This window comes from Erythranthe guttata, chromosome 2, assembly GCF_056151865.1.
Source record: "Erythranthe guttata isolate IM_541 chromosome 2, IM_541, whole genome shotgun sequence".
NCBI lineage: Eukaryota > Viridiplantae > Streptophyta > Magnoliopsida > Lamiales > Phrymaceae > Erythranthe > Erythranthe guttata.
In genome coordinates this window covers 919,106-933,570 of record NC_142534.1, presented here as the reverse complement: position 1 = coordinate 933,570, position 14,465 = coordinate 919,106, and the positions used below count along the sequence as shown (strand labels likewise).

The following is a 14,465-nucleotide window of genomic DNA, read 5'->3' as shown; positions in this document are numbered from 1 at the left end:
CTATGTTCACAAAAAACATATTTAATCCCACATATTTTAATAATTTAACAATTTTGTTCATTTCCATCAATTTACACTTAGTCTGTTAGTGAAAGCTACGCTCTCGATACCGTTAGTGCTATCGGAAATTTGACGGAAAGTATTAAAGGTGCTGAACTTTTGAAACATTAGGGACCAAAAGTGTCTTTTGTGAAAATGAATGACCAAATGTGAAATCGATGCAAACTTGAGGGACAAAAACTGTATTTTTCCCATAAATAAGACAACATGACATGGCAAATTAAGCAAACGCAATGCTAACACAAACATACTTGTTTCCCTAATCCACAATTTTCTCAGTACACAGACCATAGCAATGACATTTACATTGTTAATTCCCCCTAATTTAAACTTAGAATAAACATCTTGACAAAAAACTGAAGGCTCCTAAAAGAAAGATGTTTTAAATTACAGCCACCAAAAATAGAATCACCGTTTTCTCTGTATTCTAAGACCGAGTTAGAGTGAGAAGTACTCATCAGAGTTAAATTAAAGGCAAAATAAACTAACTACGTTTCGATTTTCTTCTTGCTATTTCCCAAACTGCCATCTTCGAGCATGACTACATCATTGTTACCATCAACATCCTTTCTTTGAATCTTTGTATCTTTGGCAACAGATGAAAAATCAGAAGTAGCAGCACTTGAAAGATCGGATATCTTCCTTTTCTTCCCAACAGGTTGTGCTGGAATGATTTGCAGATCATCGTCTTCTTCGGTCATTAAGGAAGTAGCTTGAGATACATCAGAGGTGCTGGCACCATTTTCAGTGGTAGATGATGTGCTGCCATTCTTCTCTGCTGCAAGAGCAGGTGTCCAGCCAGACAGAATCATTCCATCGGGTTCCTTCTCCTCGTCAAATTCCTCCCTGCAAATATTTCATTTATGATTAGAAGTTGAACAGATCTGCTTTCATACAGATAAGAAATTTATTTATCCTTAAGCAAAATGCCTATAAAAATGTCAGTAGATCGGGTCATAGATTCACTCATTTGTTACTTCGATAAGAAAATGCATGAGGAAATAAAGACGAAGGAAATGGAATAGGTCAAAACATTAAAACATTGCCTTAATAGTTAAAACATTAAAAATAGAGCAGAAAATGAATTTTAAAATAAAAACCTTCGAGTACTTTGAATGCCTGCTATTTCCTAGATACAAATTATAATAATGCTACCAAACTTCACTGAAATTTTAATAAGAGATCGCACGGTAATTTACTAATTTCATATCCATTTGCATAAGTAGAAATCATTAAACAACAACCTTTCTCGAGCTACAAAATTAAAAGAAAGGCAAACCTGTGTTTAATATTAATGCTGCACTTAAGCTCTTGTTGGAGATCCTCAACAGTAAGAATTGTTCCACCCATTACCGGAGAAGGAAGCTCAGATAATACCTAACATAAAATGATCAACCTTTTCAAGGAGAGGCAAACTACAATTAATAATGCTAACACAGTTGAAAAGAAGAGGCAACCAACCTTTTCAAGGTTTGCTGCATAGTTGGCAACCTCATCTTCCTCGAGATCATCACCAACCTCATAGAGAAGGGCTGAACCATGCATGATTAGAGGCAAATTCATGCCAAGCTTTGCTTTCACAATCTTGTCAACAAGGTCCCTCAACTTTGAACGATGCGCATTTATCTCAAGGGTCAAAGGTGTCTAGTTGCAAACACATGCCATAGCATTAAACAACAGTTGCGCAAAAATGTATAATAATGCCGTCTATTTAGTCAAAATAGAATGAAAATTCCAAAAAAGACAAAAGGAGAAAGAAATTAAAGGGAGATAAGAAAAGCCAAAAAACCTCGGAGCAGACGTAACATGACTTGTTTGGCTCGAATGGCTCTACTGGCATAAGAAGCATCTTTCTTGAAGGATGCTCCAGACAATAAGTCATCCTACACATAAAAGAGCCTATAAGAACGAGAACTAAAGACAGCTAGAAAATATAATTGTCCAAGTTTTTGGTTAGTTAGGTAAAGGATGTTGTTCTATCAGTCTTGTGACTCTTGTCACATCGATGTAGTTAATCAGGAAAACAGGAATCCAGTAACACCAAGGAAATATCCTCGCGTTAAAAGAGAAATGAAAAGGGGAATCTATAGCTAAGAAATTAGGAAGTTCCAGAGCTATAAGATACATGAGAAATCTTAACTAATTCAAAAGGCAAACAAACAGGTTTTACTTAATATTCAACTTATTTATAGGTTTTCTAAAATTCAAAAGGAAAACAAACAAATAAAACATCAAAACAATGAGTTGGCAATGCATAAGAGCAAATGTTTGGTGTAGCAAGTATGAACCACCTGTAACTTTTAGTATCACTCTGCAGAATCTTAATAGCCTCGATCACAATCAACCCAGCAATGATGGCATTTGTGGTGGCAACAGCATGTATAATATTACCAGCAATACCTTTGGACTCAAAAAGGCTATGCAAAGGGATGCCAAATGAAGAAGCTCTGATATTTGCGGCAGCAGTAACAAATTCTACAGCCAACTGATCGTCTTTGTCAAAACTTAAGTTACCAATCTCCTGAAAACGGAAAAATTAGATACCAGCTACAAACAGGAATCAGGTGACCAGTAATATTGAGATCTTCTAAATAATTTCATTCTCAAACCTTTTCTCGTTTTGAAAAGAATAATTTCAGAGCCTCAAGAAACACAGCTGAGTTCTCATTTAAGCTCCAAAGATCCTGTGGATTTTTCAGACCCATAGATGCCATTGCAGAAACTGATGAAATATCTCCTCCAACTGAAATTTTAGCCTGGATTCCATTCTGATGAGGAAGCTCAATAGGAGATATATCTTTGCTATAAATAGGCCTTGGCCTGTGACGATTTTTCCACGTATCTTCGTTTGACAATGCTAACTCAATGTTATAACCAAAAACATGATCAAATATCTTCTTCCCATATTGTTCAATGTCTTCATTGTTTTTGCGTTCAAAAACATCTTCAGTTTGTTGAGACGAGCTGGAAGCATCACTAGAACGCACATTCAGATCATTTTCCTGATTTTTGGCCCCAAATAGTTTTGCAAAAAGCAGGTCCTTCGCCCATACTATACAGTGGACGAACTGCAATAATGAAACAAGATATGATAATAATTTAGCTAAAAAATCAGGCAGGTAGGAATTCTGTAGTACTGTAATACTGTAAGAGAAACAATACATTTTCTCGGTAACTGCTACCAACTTCTCTCACTAAAAAATGCTCTCTAAATTACCACAATAAGCAAAGTGTGGTCAAATATCCCCCAAAAAAACATCTGAACTCCTAATAAGTTTCTCCCAGGCGTGTAACTACCAAAAGCATCAGTCTAGCAAAAAGGTCCATGTTGTTGACTCAAATATTAATTTCAACAACCCTCTCATATAGCTTCAATCTACTTAAGCAACAAAGAAATTTTAAGTCTCCTGTAGTTAATAACCAAGTGCATGAAAATTCTGGCGCAGTTTTTTTAAAACGGAGGTCCCTAACACAAGACGTGAAGAAATAAGCATATATGTTTTGTATACCTTTGATGGTGTACTTGTGATAGTACAAACAGGGTAAGTTTTTGGAGCTGGCTTAGGCTGGCATTCATAACATTCCGATTTACCCTTCACGTGAACAGTTACCTGCCTCCAACAATTCAAAAATAATAATGGTTTTATGAAACTTTCAACAGTAAATTACGGACATGGATAATTCAATAGAGATGCAGGAAAAATAATCTCGTTAAAGAGTTTATCAGGATAATCCAACAAGTAAAAGTGGAAGAATCATCCGCTTCATGACCTAATTACAAAAGCAGTGAAGTACAATCTTTGCAAGTGAAGGGAAAAACAGCATTCTTCAATTGAATACTCTAATGGAATCACAATGATAGCAAAAAATAAACATATATTGCCAATAAATTCTTACAAGAAAACACCACCTGTCCCAAAAATCCAGTGGTCCCACTTTCGACCAATGGCACTCCAGCTGCCAAACAAAGGCGATTCACATGCCGCCGGGCATCTAAATTGTCAAGCCCATTCAAAACAACATTAAACTGCTTAAAGAAATCAACATTGAAATCAGGGTCCTTCACATTTGCATGGTATGGTGTAATGCTGATGTGAGGCCTAAACTTCAACACTGCATCACGAGCAACCTGTATGAACATTCATCCAACTAATATTAGGAAATATTTCCGAGGACAATAGCGGGAAGCATTCAAGAAGTTAAAGACTCTACTTACTTTGGCTTTGGATTGCCCAACATGTGATTGTCGAAACAAGAACTGCCTATTCAGGTTGCTGACTTCAATGGTATCCATGTCAATCTGATTTGAGGCAAGCAATGGAAAAATAATTATATCATTCTACATGGGATTATGTATCTGAAAATAAAGAGCCTAGCTTCTCAAATAACTTTCAGAAGAAAAATATGAGATTTCAGATGCTGTAAGTTATAATCTGTATCTAATAACTCCTTCAGCCTCGGCACAGATTGCAATTAAACGGACATTTCATTACAAAACACTTATCACTTTCTAAAAGGCCTCCTTTCCAAATAATTTACAAAATCTAATAAACAAATCAATTCGAACTAAAACTAAACTGCTTTCAACTCAAATATTCATATTATGGTTTCACTCATCGAAATATGAACCCTAATTATTCAAAACCCAAGCACTTTCTAAAGCCCTAATTGAAAACCCTAAAAATCCACGGCAACCAAATAACTGGAAATAGAGCATGAAACATAAAAATAAACGACGAAAAGGAAGAAGAAATTCCACTCACGATATGTATATCTTTGAAACCAGACAGCGCGAGGGTTTTCAGAAGCTCGCACCCGATACCGCCGGCGCCCACCATAAGCACTTTCGCACCCTAAACACAGTAGATAAACTCAATACTTCTTCCTCCGAGTTACTAATTACAAAATCATGTGCGAAACGAAGTAAATTGAGTACCTTAATTGCAGATAACTGTTGCTCGGAAGCCATTGTACGGACAGAAAGCAGAACAAGTCAGCGGTTAACTGATAAAGATGCAAAACTACGCGTAGGTACTGCAGTTAGAGAGAGAAAAAATATATATATCTTAGGGAATCGTAAGCGTTGGGAGAGAGAAACAGAGGGGGGAATCTTTCGGGGAGAATTTTGCTAATGAAAGGGCGCCAAAAAAATAATATTTATTTTTTCACTCCTCCTCCTTTGTGGTAGAAGAACAGCGTGTTTGGCTGCGGGGAAGACGAAACGTGGGAGGAGAGGGGCGTAAAAATTGAAAATTGAGGCGCACTGTTTTTCCAATTTTCACTTGTTTGACTTTTCGAGTTTGCGATTTGCACCCCATCAATTACTTCAATTATTGTCATTTCTTTTAGTGTAAATATCACTTTACCCCTGAACTAGAGTGTCTTTTGCACTTTACTCCATGTACTATTTTTTTCTTACAGATTTTTACCTGAACTCGTAAAATGTTGGCATGTTGCCCAAAATTTGTCGGAATTGTTCAATTTTCACCGGAATTACAACACTCATATATGTGCACTGCACGTGGGATTGTCAGGGTACAATTGTCGATTCAGATCAAACTAAACCCTAGCCTTTTTTCCCTCGATTTTGGCAGCCCCCGTCTTGTGGAGATGCATTTAATCAAAGAAATAAAAAATTAATATAAAAAATCATTGCCTTTATTTTAGGGTAAATGGCACTTTACCCCTAAACTAAGTGTCTTTTGCACTTTCCCTCGTACTAATATTTTTTACAGATTTTTACTCGAACTCGTAAATTGTTGGTATGTTGCCCTAAATATGCCGGAATTGTTCAATTTTCACCGGAATCACACTCACATGCACTGCACATGGGATTTTTAAATTGTCAGTTCAGATCAAACTAAACCCTAGCCTCCATTTCCCTCGATTTTGGCAGCAATTTACCCCATCTTGTGGAGATGCATTTAATCAAAGAAATAGAAAAATAATATTCAAAATCAAAGCATACACACCCGATCTTTATAGCATAGCACACAATTTGTGTGACCTTAATAGGAAAAAAAACTATGTATACTTATTTATCAAAAAAAGAAAATAGGTGTACTTGATGTTAAATTAATGATGGGCTATAATAGCCCATAATTAAACTAGCTAATGAATTGGGCTTTTTTTGGACTTGTAGCTAATAGTTGTGAGTTTGGATTTGAGGTGGCTTAGGCCGATCAAAATCAAATGTTACATGTTACAAAACTAAAAAGCATATAATATTCAAGAGAATTTATGCTGCTTCATAATTAATGAATATGGAGCAAACAATTACACGAATTTTGTCATCTAATTTAGTTTACAATAGAAGTGCATAACCTAAAGTCAAAGATGATATAATAGCTTATAAATGCATGAAGATATTTAAATTGGTGAGAGTAAATAAGTGGTACTCCATCTGTTCCATAATATCTGTCACTTTTGAGAATTTCTTTTATTTCATATTATCTGTCACTTTACAATTCTAATGCTGCATTAATTGCTTATTTTTCAATTTTATTGTTATTAACTTTATAGCATTCTTCCTGCATTAATTAATAAACAAGGATATTTTGGTCCATCAATATCTATTTTCCTAAAATCAAGACATATTTATTGAGATTTTTAAGATTTGTGCCAAGGTGAAAAACGACACCTATTTAGGAACGGAGGGAGTAATATTTATGGATTAAATGTATATTGCATTTGGTCCGCTACCATTATTTCGATCATAAAGATAGAGCGATACTAAGATGGTATTTACAAAGAATTTCAAAAAATAGAAATTGATGACTGTGGGTACAATTATGAATAAATACATGTTTTATAAAATTGGGGGTATTTATAAATATTATGAAAATATAATTTTAAACGGTTAATTATAAGTTGGCGTATCTGCAACAACAATCGATAAATTTTGCAAGTTATTTTCGTAAAATGTCAATAAATTCGTTATAAATGTGAAATGCCTTTTACGGTTTGAGAACTGCTATTTATCGTTCATAACAAAAAATCATTTATCTCTCTAAAACCCCCAAAAAACTCCCAAAATAAAACCCCAAAACCCCCCAAACTGCAAATAGCAAAAAAAGAAAATTTCGAAAATTCGAAATCAAGCTTGAAGAAGAGTTGGGCTTCGATTTTTTGAGGTAATTTCGACTCCTTTATGTGTAATATGCATTGGGTAGGTCGATGACGGAACCAATTTCATGTTAAAAAGCCCTACAAATCGATTTGTAGGTTTTTTTTTTTTTTTTTTTTGCACATACACCCACAAACGCCCAGACGGGCGCCTACAACGTGTATGAACGCCCGTTCCGGACGTTCGTACACGCCGTGGACGCCTGCCTTGGGCGTTTTTAGGTTTTTTTTGGGAGATTTTGGGATTTTAGAGATAAAAGATTTTTTGTTACAAACGATAAATAACAATTTTCAAACTGTAAAAAGCAAGTCCCTTATAAATTGATGAGAAAATAATAAGTGCACGAATGCCTAAACAACTTTAAGCCCAAATTAGTATCCATGCATAGAGCAAAAGTTGCGTTTGCAAACACTCTAAAAATAAATTGTGAGCCAAAAAAACTCATATCTAATTTAATTTTATTTATTTATTTTGAAATACCTAAATTAGATGGGAAAATATTTTTACGATTTATTTAGTCTAGGCCAAAATCAATAGCAATTCCGAAATTAATAGAAATATTTAATTAGTCATTACTTTTTGTAGAAACAAATAAATATATATGCGACGTCTATCACCAATGTATGTCCACGGTGGAAAATTCAAAATACTTTTAATCAAGGGTAAAATTGTCACTCGAACAAACTCGCTTCTGGCATTAAAGAATTTTGTCCTGGCATTATAAACGAGGAAAAAGGTTGAAGAAAATCAAACGTTTTCTCAATTTCTTTTTTTGCCCTTTGTTTCATATTAAATTTCTGCTCACTCCCCAGTTGATGCTGTACTTTTCGTCAACAGAATCGTCCCCAGAAGAGAAGCAAAAAACCCTCTCATTTTTCAAACGCCACTCCGATTCAATGTAAGCTATTCTTCGATGGTATATGATTTTTTTTTTTGTTTTAATTTATGTATTTTCACTGCTTTGGGGTTCGGATGATTGTTGATATTTTTGGTTCAGAATTCTGAAAATTAGCGTCACACGATCGTGATATATATACATGCATTTTGTATTTATGTCGAAAAACGATTTTGACATTTTTTCTGTTTTTCATGGTTGGCGTATTTAGAGCGATATGGCTGCAGCTGCTGAAAGAAAATATCATACTCCGTTTCTGAAAAGATATCCGGCCATTAATTCAAGCGGTAAATGTTCCTACTATCATTTTCTTTTTCGATTCTCTTTCGTGTGCGTAAGTACTAAATATGTACTTCACATGAATTCATGTTTGCATTGTGAATTTTGTTTAGGCGATGTTTGTTCTTGTTGATTCATTTTCTTTTGTTATTTGAAGTACTATGTTTGTGGAGACAACTGCGTTAACTATTTTTGTCGTATTTGTTTGATCTCTGTTGAATTTCGTTCTCTTAATAACCATTTACGTCTTCACGATTTTTTGTGTCTGTTTGAAAATTAACAAGTGTTTGTTGTTGACCAGAATAAGAATTTAAAATAAAATGGAAGTATTCGTTACATTAGAAATTTGTAGGGCCTAAGCAAGTCTTGCTCACACGATTCGATAGGATGTACAAAATAAATTATCCATTGTCTAGTAGCTGTTTGCTAAAATGTTATTGGATTCAGTCCTTGTGCATTTGTCCCTGAAGTTTGTGCATGCAGAAGTAACTATTGAAAGAGGAAGCGTCTTGAGAACCTACAGTAATTAAGCGGTTTCGAGATACCCTCCACCTTATACAGTTTATGGCATCTCTATTGTAAACTTGGGTGATTAACTTGCTGTCATTATGGTATACATGCATTCTTGAAACTAAATGTCTGAGAAATTCGCCATCGAGTAACATGACTAGCCTGCTTACAGTTTTGTTAAGAAACTGCACGTCTTCAAAAAATGTGTTTTGCCTGTATCCAGAAGCTATAGACATGGTATAATTTGGAAACTGACTTAACTGAACTGCCCGCAGTCTTATATTATAGATTACATCTAAACAGTTCTTCCATTTTCCATTAAATAAAGAAGTATTTACGTTAATTTGTGCATTGTATTTGACTTTTTCATTAACAGATTTGAGCTCCAAGCGGCACAAAGGGATAAAAGCCGAGGAAGGAAGTGGCTGTAATGATAGTACGTTATCTTCTCCTTGGCGTTTTGAATCCGAACGAGAAAGGGGTTGCACTTATTCACGAGTTGTAGATCATTCTGATCCGTTCGCTACAAATAATCTGCTGAACGAGTTAGATTCTGGCAAATATGGAAGTGCAACTAAAGAGATATACGAGCTTCTCAAGCGGAGGGCACAGTTATTGAACACCTTATGCCCAATGAATCCTGAACTTTCATTACCGTGCTTTGATGTGCAAATTGGAGTGGCATCAAAGATGACTGAACCAACTACACCTGATGTCATTGACCTAGATGATGATGAGGACGGAAATAGTTTTGCAGTCGAAAGATTTGTTCCATTAGAACAGCAACCCCACTATATTAAGCCTGAGCCAGTTGTTATCATTGATTCAGATGACGAAAATGATACTAGGAGACCTCCCCATCTGGAAATGGAGTTGAAGGAGCCTCCCGGAAATCTTCAGATGAAAGACTTTGTGGTAATTGAACTTCTGAATCTACCTACATTGGAGCTTTATCATTTATCAATTATCAATCTATACTATCATTCATCTAACTTTATTAATGGTGTTCTGGTGGGATTATAACTTAAGAAAGATGAGATTTGTGTTGAACTTCTGATATATATTTCCATGTCATAGATATACTCTTATTTATTTTTACCATTCTGTTAGTGACCTCATTGCCATATAACTGAAGTGACCTGACACTATGCAGGAATGGGATTTCTCTCGAAGCCAAAGCCGAACCCGAACCCGAAAAGCTCGAGAAACAAATGTGCCTGTGGATGTTGCTCAAGGCCAAAATTCTCGAGAAGCAAATCCACATGTTGCTGATGAAACTGAACCCCCGAAAGATAAAGGTGTATATGTTGGCATAGAGGAGGATATGGAAGAAGAAAATGATGCGATGTCTGATACACATTCTGACGGTCTTGGTGACATTTGGAATGAGATGACAGTTGCATTAGAGTGTTCAAAGGTATCCTCCTCTACTATTCCTTTTTATTATTCCAGATGGTTAAATTTCTGGACCTCAGAATTTGATTTGCTAATCCGGACAACACATTTTCAGTACTGCGCGATACATATTAAGCATATCATTTTTACTGCTACAACCCGTAACCATCACAACATGGCCGTCTTTTACGAAAGATATTCAAATTTGTTATTTTTCTAGTTATTGACTTCTATGGATAGCTTGATTTTTTATCTTTTGTTTTCGTTTCTTTCTTGAGAGTGTGTCGTTTCTTGTCTCATGATGGTTAATACTGCCTTAGAATGCAAATCAAAACATAGGGGAACTATGGAAATAGTTTGTAACTTCTGAGGCTTAGAGCATGGGAGCTGCATCAATGTTGTTTGTATACAAAAATGCCCTAATGATAGCCTGTCACTGGAAAATGTTTGGCCTGTGATAATTAAGAGATATAAATATTAAAAACATGATAAATTAACCCCCACCCCCTGCCCCCATCCAAATATATGTGGTTCTTTTTTCATGCTTTAATTTGTCACAATGGGATCTATGCGAGTTGTGTCTTCATTTTTGTCAATATGCATTTATGTCCTTCACTGTCTAAATCTGAAGTGCTCACTTTTTTGTGCCTAATATCTGAAACTTCAATCCTAGATGCTGTGTTTCACTTTCCAGTTATTACTTCCTTTTGTTTAATTTGTTTTATAATTTGAAAAAGTTAATCTATATTGTGATCAATCTCCGTTTGAATTTTTATCCTTGTATACCTTGAGACCTCATTAACTAGTCTGTTTTTTATGTCATAGGATGCCACTGAAGATGCCCTGCTTGATGGGCAAGATGCTGAAGATGAATACGAGTGTGAGCATTCGTTTATACTCAAAGATGATATTGGTGATGTATGCCGCGTCTGTGGGGTCATTAGGAGAGGAATTGAAACAATCATCGAGTATAATTTCTCAAAGGTATGGCTTTGAGTTCCACATTGTATTTTTGTAGTATTTATTGCTTGCTGATTCTTGTGAACTTGGTTATTAGTGTGAAAATCTATATCTATCATCATTGTCCCTAAAAGTTGGCATAATTTATTATATGTGCTTCGCAGTCACTTAAACTCACACGTACCGAACTGCTGTCCTGCAGCTTTTCGTTAACCTGATGCAACCTGCATACTAGAAAAAAAATCTTTAGTCAATGTGCTATCTGTTAATTTTTTTCATTTTTAACTGATTGTATGCATCTCTCTAGCCTTTTGACTTCACTATAAGGCAACCTCTTTCGTACATTGATATTTATGTTAATACTCCTACAACCTACATCATTTATATTTGTAGCCATATTTTTCAATTCATCATTATGATTCGAAAAAGTACTAGTATGATTCCGACAGAAATTATAAAAATGTGCTTGTTTGGGCCTCTGATGACCTACTCCCTTTTAGCGATAAAGAGCTTTACAGTCGAATTGTATGCTCTGTTTAGTTTCATATCTAGAGGTGATGTTTTACATGTGTTTGAAAAGATCTAGAAAGTTGCCTTGGTATATATGAAAAGAAATGTGTTTGTGTTGGTTGCATCCGAAAGCTAGATTGGTGAAAATATGTTTGGTTTTATTTACCGCAAGCATAAAAAATCTTGTGTCATATTCTGAAATCGTATGCGAGAATGTTACAAATTAACCTATATAAACTTCTATTTGCTTGCTCAACACTTGTGTTGCACATGTTAACCTAGACCAACTTTATGTGCTGAATACATGTCTTGTTCTTCTTTTGTAATGGTTGTTTCCTGCACACAGTATTCACCTTCCCATTCCTGCTTTAAAATTTCCTATGTAAAATTATCAATCTTATCTTGATACAAAAATTGCATCATTTTTTCATCTGAATAACTGAATGTTGACAATACTAGATTGTTCTGGCAAATAATATTTGATTAAAACAACTGATTTTCCTGCTCTATTTTGAATACAGAGCACAAGAAATACAAGAACCTACAGATACGAAGGGCGCAGTACTAGGGAGTTAGATCCAACCGAAAATTTACCCGATGCGTTCAGATCATCTGATATCGATTTTACCGAAGCTGATATTAACCCACATCCACGCCACAGGAAAGAGATGAAACCCCATCAAGTCGAGGGATTCAATTTCCTTCTGAGCAACCTCGTGACAGATAATCCTGGAGGTTGCATCATGGCCCATGCACCTGGCTCAGGCAAGACTTTCATGATCATCAGTTTCCTTCAGAGCTTCATGGCGAAATATCCCGGTGCAAGACCTCTTGTTGTACTGCCAAGAGGTATTTTGATGATATGGAAAAGGGAGTTCACCAGATGGCAAGTCGAAGACATTCCCCTGTACGACTTTTACTCAGTCAAAGCAGATAGCCGTTCACAACAGCTGGAAGTTCTGAAGCAATGGGTGAAGGAAAGGAGCGTTCTGTTTCTAGGCTACAAACAATTCTCTTCCATAGTCTGTGACAAGGACGATGGGAAAGTTACTCTCGCTTGCCAAAATTATTTGCTCAAGACTCCAACAATCCTCATTTTAGACGAAGGCCACACTCCGAGGAATCAAGACACTGATGTTCTGAGCTCACTTGAGAGGGTCGAAACCACAAGAAAGGTGGTTCTCTCCGGAACACTGTACCAAAACCACGTCAAAGAAGTGTTCAACATTTTGAATCTGGTGCGCCCAAAATTTCTAAAAATGGAGACTTCGAAAGCCATAAGGAGACGCATCTTGAGCAGAGCTGAAATCTCTAGCAGAAGGAATTTGATGAAGAACAGCACGAACAACGAGTTCTACGATCTGATTGAACACAGCCTCACAAAAGACGAGAATCACACACGGAAGGTGACTGTGATACAAGATCTCCGAGAGATGACAAGGAAAGTCCTCCATTACTATAAGGGCGATAACTTGGACGAGCTTCCTGGACTAGTTGACTTTTCTGTCTTTCTTAGGCTCAGTCCCTGGCAAAAAACCGAAGTCAAACAACTGACTCAAACTGTAGCCAGAAAGTTCTCAGTTAGTGCACAAGGAAGTGCAATTTACGTGCACCCAAAGCTGAAAGCTCTCTCGAAAAACTCTGGTGTGAAAGAAAGAGTCGATGAGGAGAAGATTGACACTTTACTGGAGAAGCTAAATGTGAAAGAAGGTGTAAAGCTCAACTTCTACCTCAATCTTCTCCAGCTTTGCGAATCGAGTGGGGAAAAGCTTTTAGTTTTCAGCCAATATCTCTTGCCCCTCAAATGCTTGGAGAGAGTAACTGCTAAAGTCAAGGGCTATAGCATCGGGAAGGAAATGTTTATGATAACGGGTGATTCTGATGCGGACATACGCGAATCTTCCATGGATACATTCAATAAATCATCAGAAGCTCGTGTGTTTTTTGGGTCGATCAAAGCATGTGGTGAAGGGATATCTCTAGTCGGGGCTTCTCGGATTATTATCCTGGATGTTCACTTAAACCCGTCTGTGACCCGGCAAGCAATTGGGCGGGCATTTCGACCCGGCCAGGTGAAGAAGGTATATACTTACAGATTGATTGCTGCTGAGTCGCCAGAGCAGGATGACCATGCCACCTGTTTCAAGAAGGAATCGATTTCCAAGATGTGGTTTGAGTGGGATGAGTTTAGGGGACAACAAGGGCTTGAAATGGAGACTATTGATGTTAAAAACTGCGGAGATGAGTTTTTGGAAAGTGCACGATTGAGTGAAGATGTGACTTCTGTGTTTAAGAGGTAAATCGAGCTATATTTTTTCACCTTTTGATGCATGTATTCTATATCCACCTTTTCACTGTTCTTTTGTATTTATCGTTATTTTCAGGTAATATGTGCAGAAAATTGTAAGGGTCGGTCTTCTACTGGATTTTTTGAGCTTGTTTGCTGTCACAGATTGATTTGTTTGTGAATTCTTGTCTAGTGGCAATTGAAACACGAAACTGTTAAGAAGTTCGGTGAAGCATGGTGGATTTCTGAACATGAAAAAAAGCATATTTTGTGATTATGAGTCAAGTCATTAGAGAGTTGATTTGTACAGTGAATTAAATCTATGGCTATACTATGAAGTTGTGCCAATGCTACAGTTGTATTGGATTTTTATTGGTTAAGCCGTAACCGAAGCTTTGCTTGTGTGCCTTCGGTTGCATTCTTTTTTCTGATTTTTTTTGTTC

The 14,465-nt window shown here is 36.3% G+C and overlaps 2 protein-coding genes across 3 annotated transcripts; one reads left to right on the top strand and one right to left on the bottom strand.

Annotated features, from left to right (window-relative positions):
* Positions 1-280: 280 nt before the first annotated feature.
* On the bottom strand, positions 281-5,428 carry SAE2 (SUMO-activating enzyme 2). The gene is made up of 11 exons (XM_012981620.2): positions 4,997-5,428; positions 4,824-4,913; positions 4,277-4,360; positions 3,971-4,189; positions 3,570-3,671; positions 2,670-3,128; positions 2,352-2,581; positions 1,850-1,943; positions 1,522-1,704; positions 1,340-1,437; positions 281-906 (listed from the first exon to the last, which is right to left on the bottom strand). Exons 1-11 carry the CDS (start codon positions 5,027-5,029, stop codon positions 549-551), a joined length of 1,950 nt encoding a protein of 649 aa, XP_012837074.2. The 5' UTR covers positions 5,030-5,428; the 3' UTR covers positions 281-548.
* Positions 5,429-7,863: 2,435 nt separating this feature from the next.
* DRD1 (SNF2 domain-containing protein / helicase domain-containing protein) lies at positions 7,864-14,453 on the top strand. Of its 2 annotated transcripts, XM_012981621.2 has the most exons (7): positions 7,864-8,084; positions 8,293-8,368; positions 9,247-9,785; positions 10,024-10,287; positions 11,091-11,249; positions 12,257-14,031; positions 14,120-14,453. In XM_012981621.2, exons 2-7 carry the CDS (start codon positions 8,299-8,301, stop codon positions 14,121-14,123), a joined length of 2,811 nt encoding a protein of 936 aa, XP_012837075.2. In that variant the 5' UTR covers positions 7,864-8,084; positions 8,293-8,298; the 3' UTR covers positions 14,124-14,453. The 2 variants fall into 2 exon arrangements, with proteins under 2 accessions (XP_012837075.2, XP_012837076.2); XM_012981622.2 differs by lacking the exon at positions 14,120-14,453 and having other exon boundaries at positions 7,913-8,084; positions 12,257-14,035.
* The last annotated feature ends 12 nt before the right edge of the window (positions 14,454-14,465 follow it).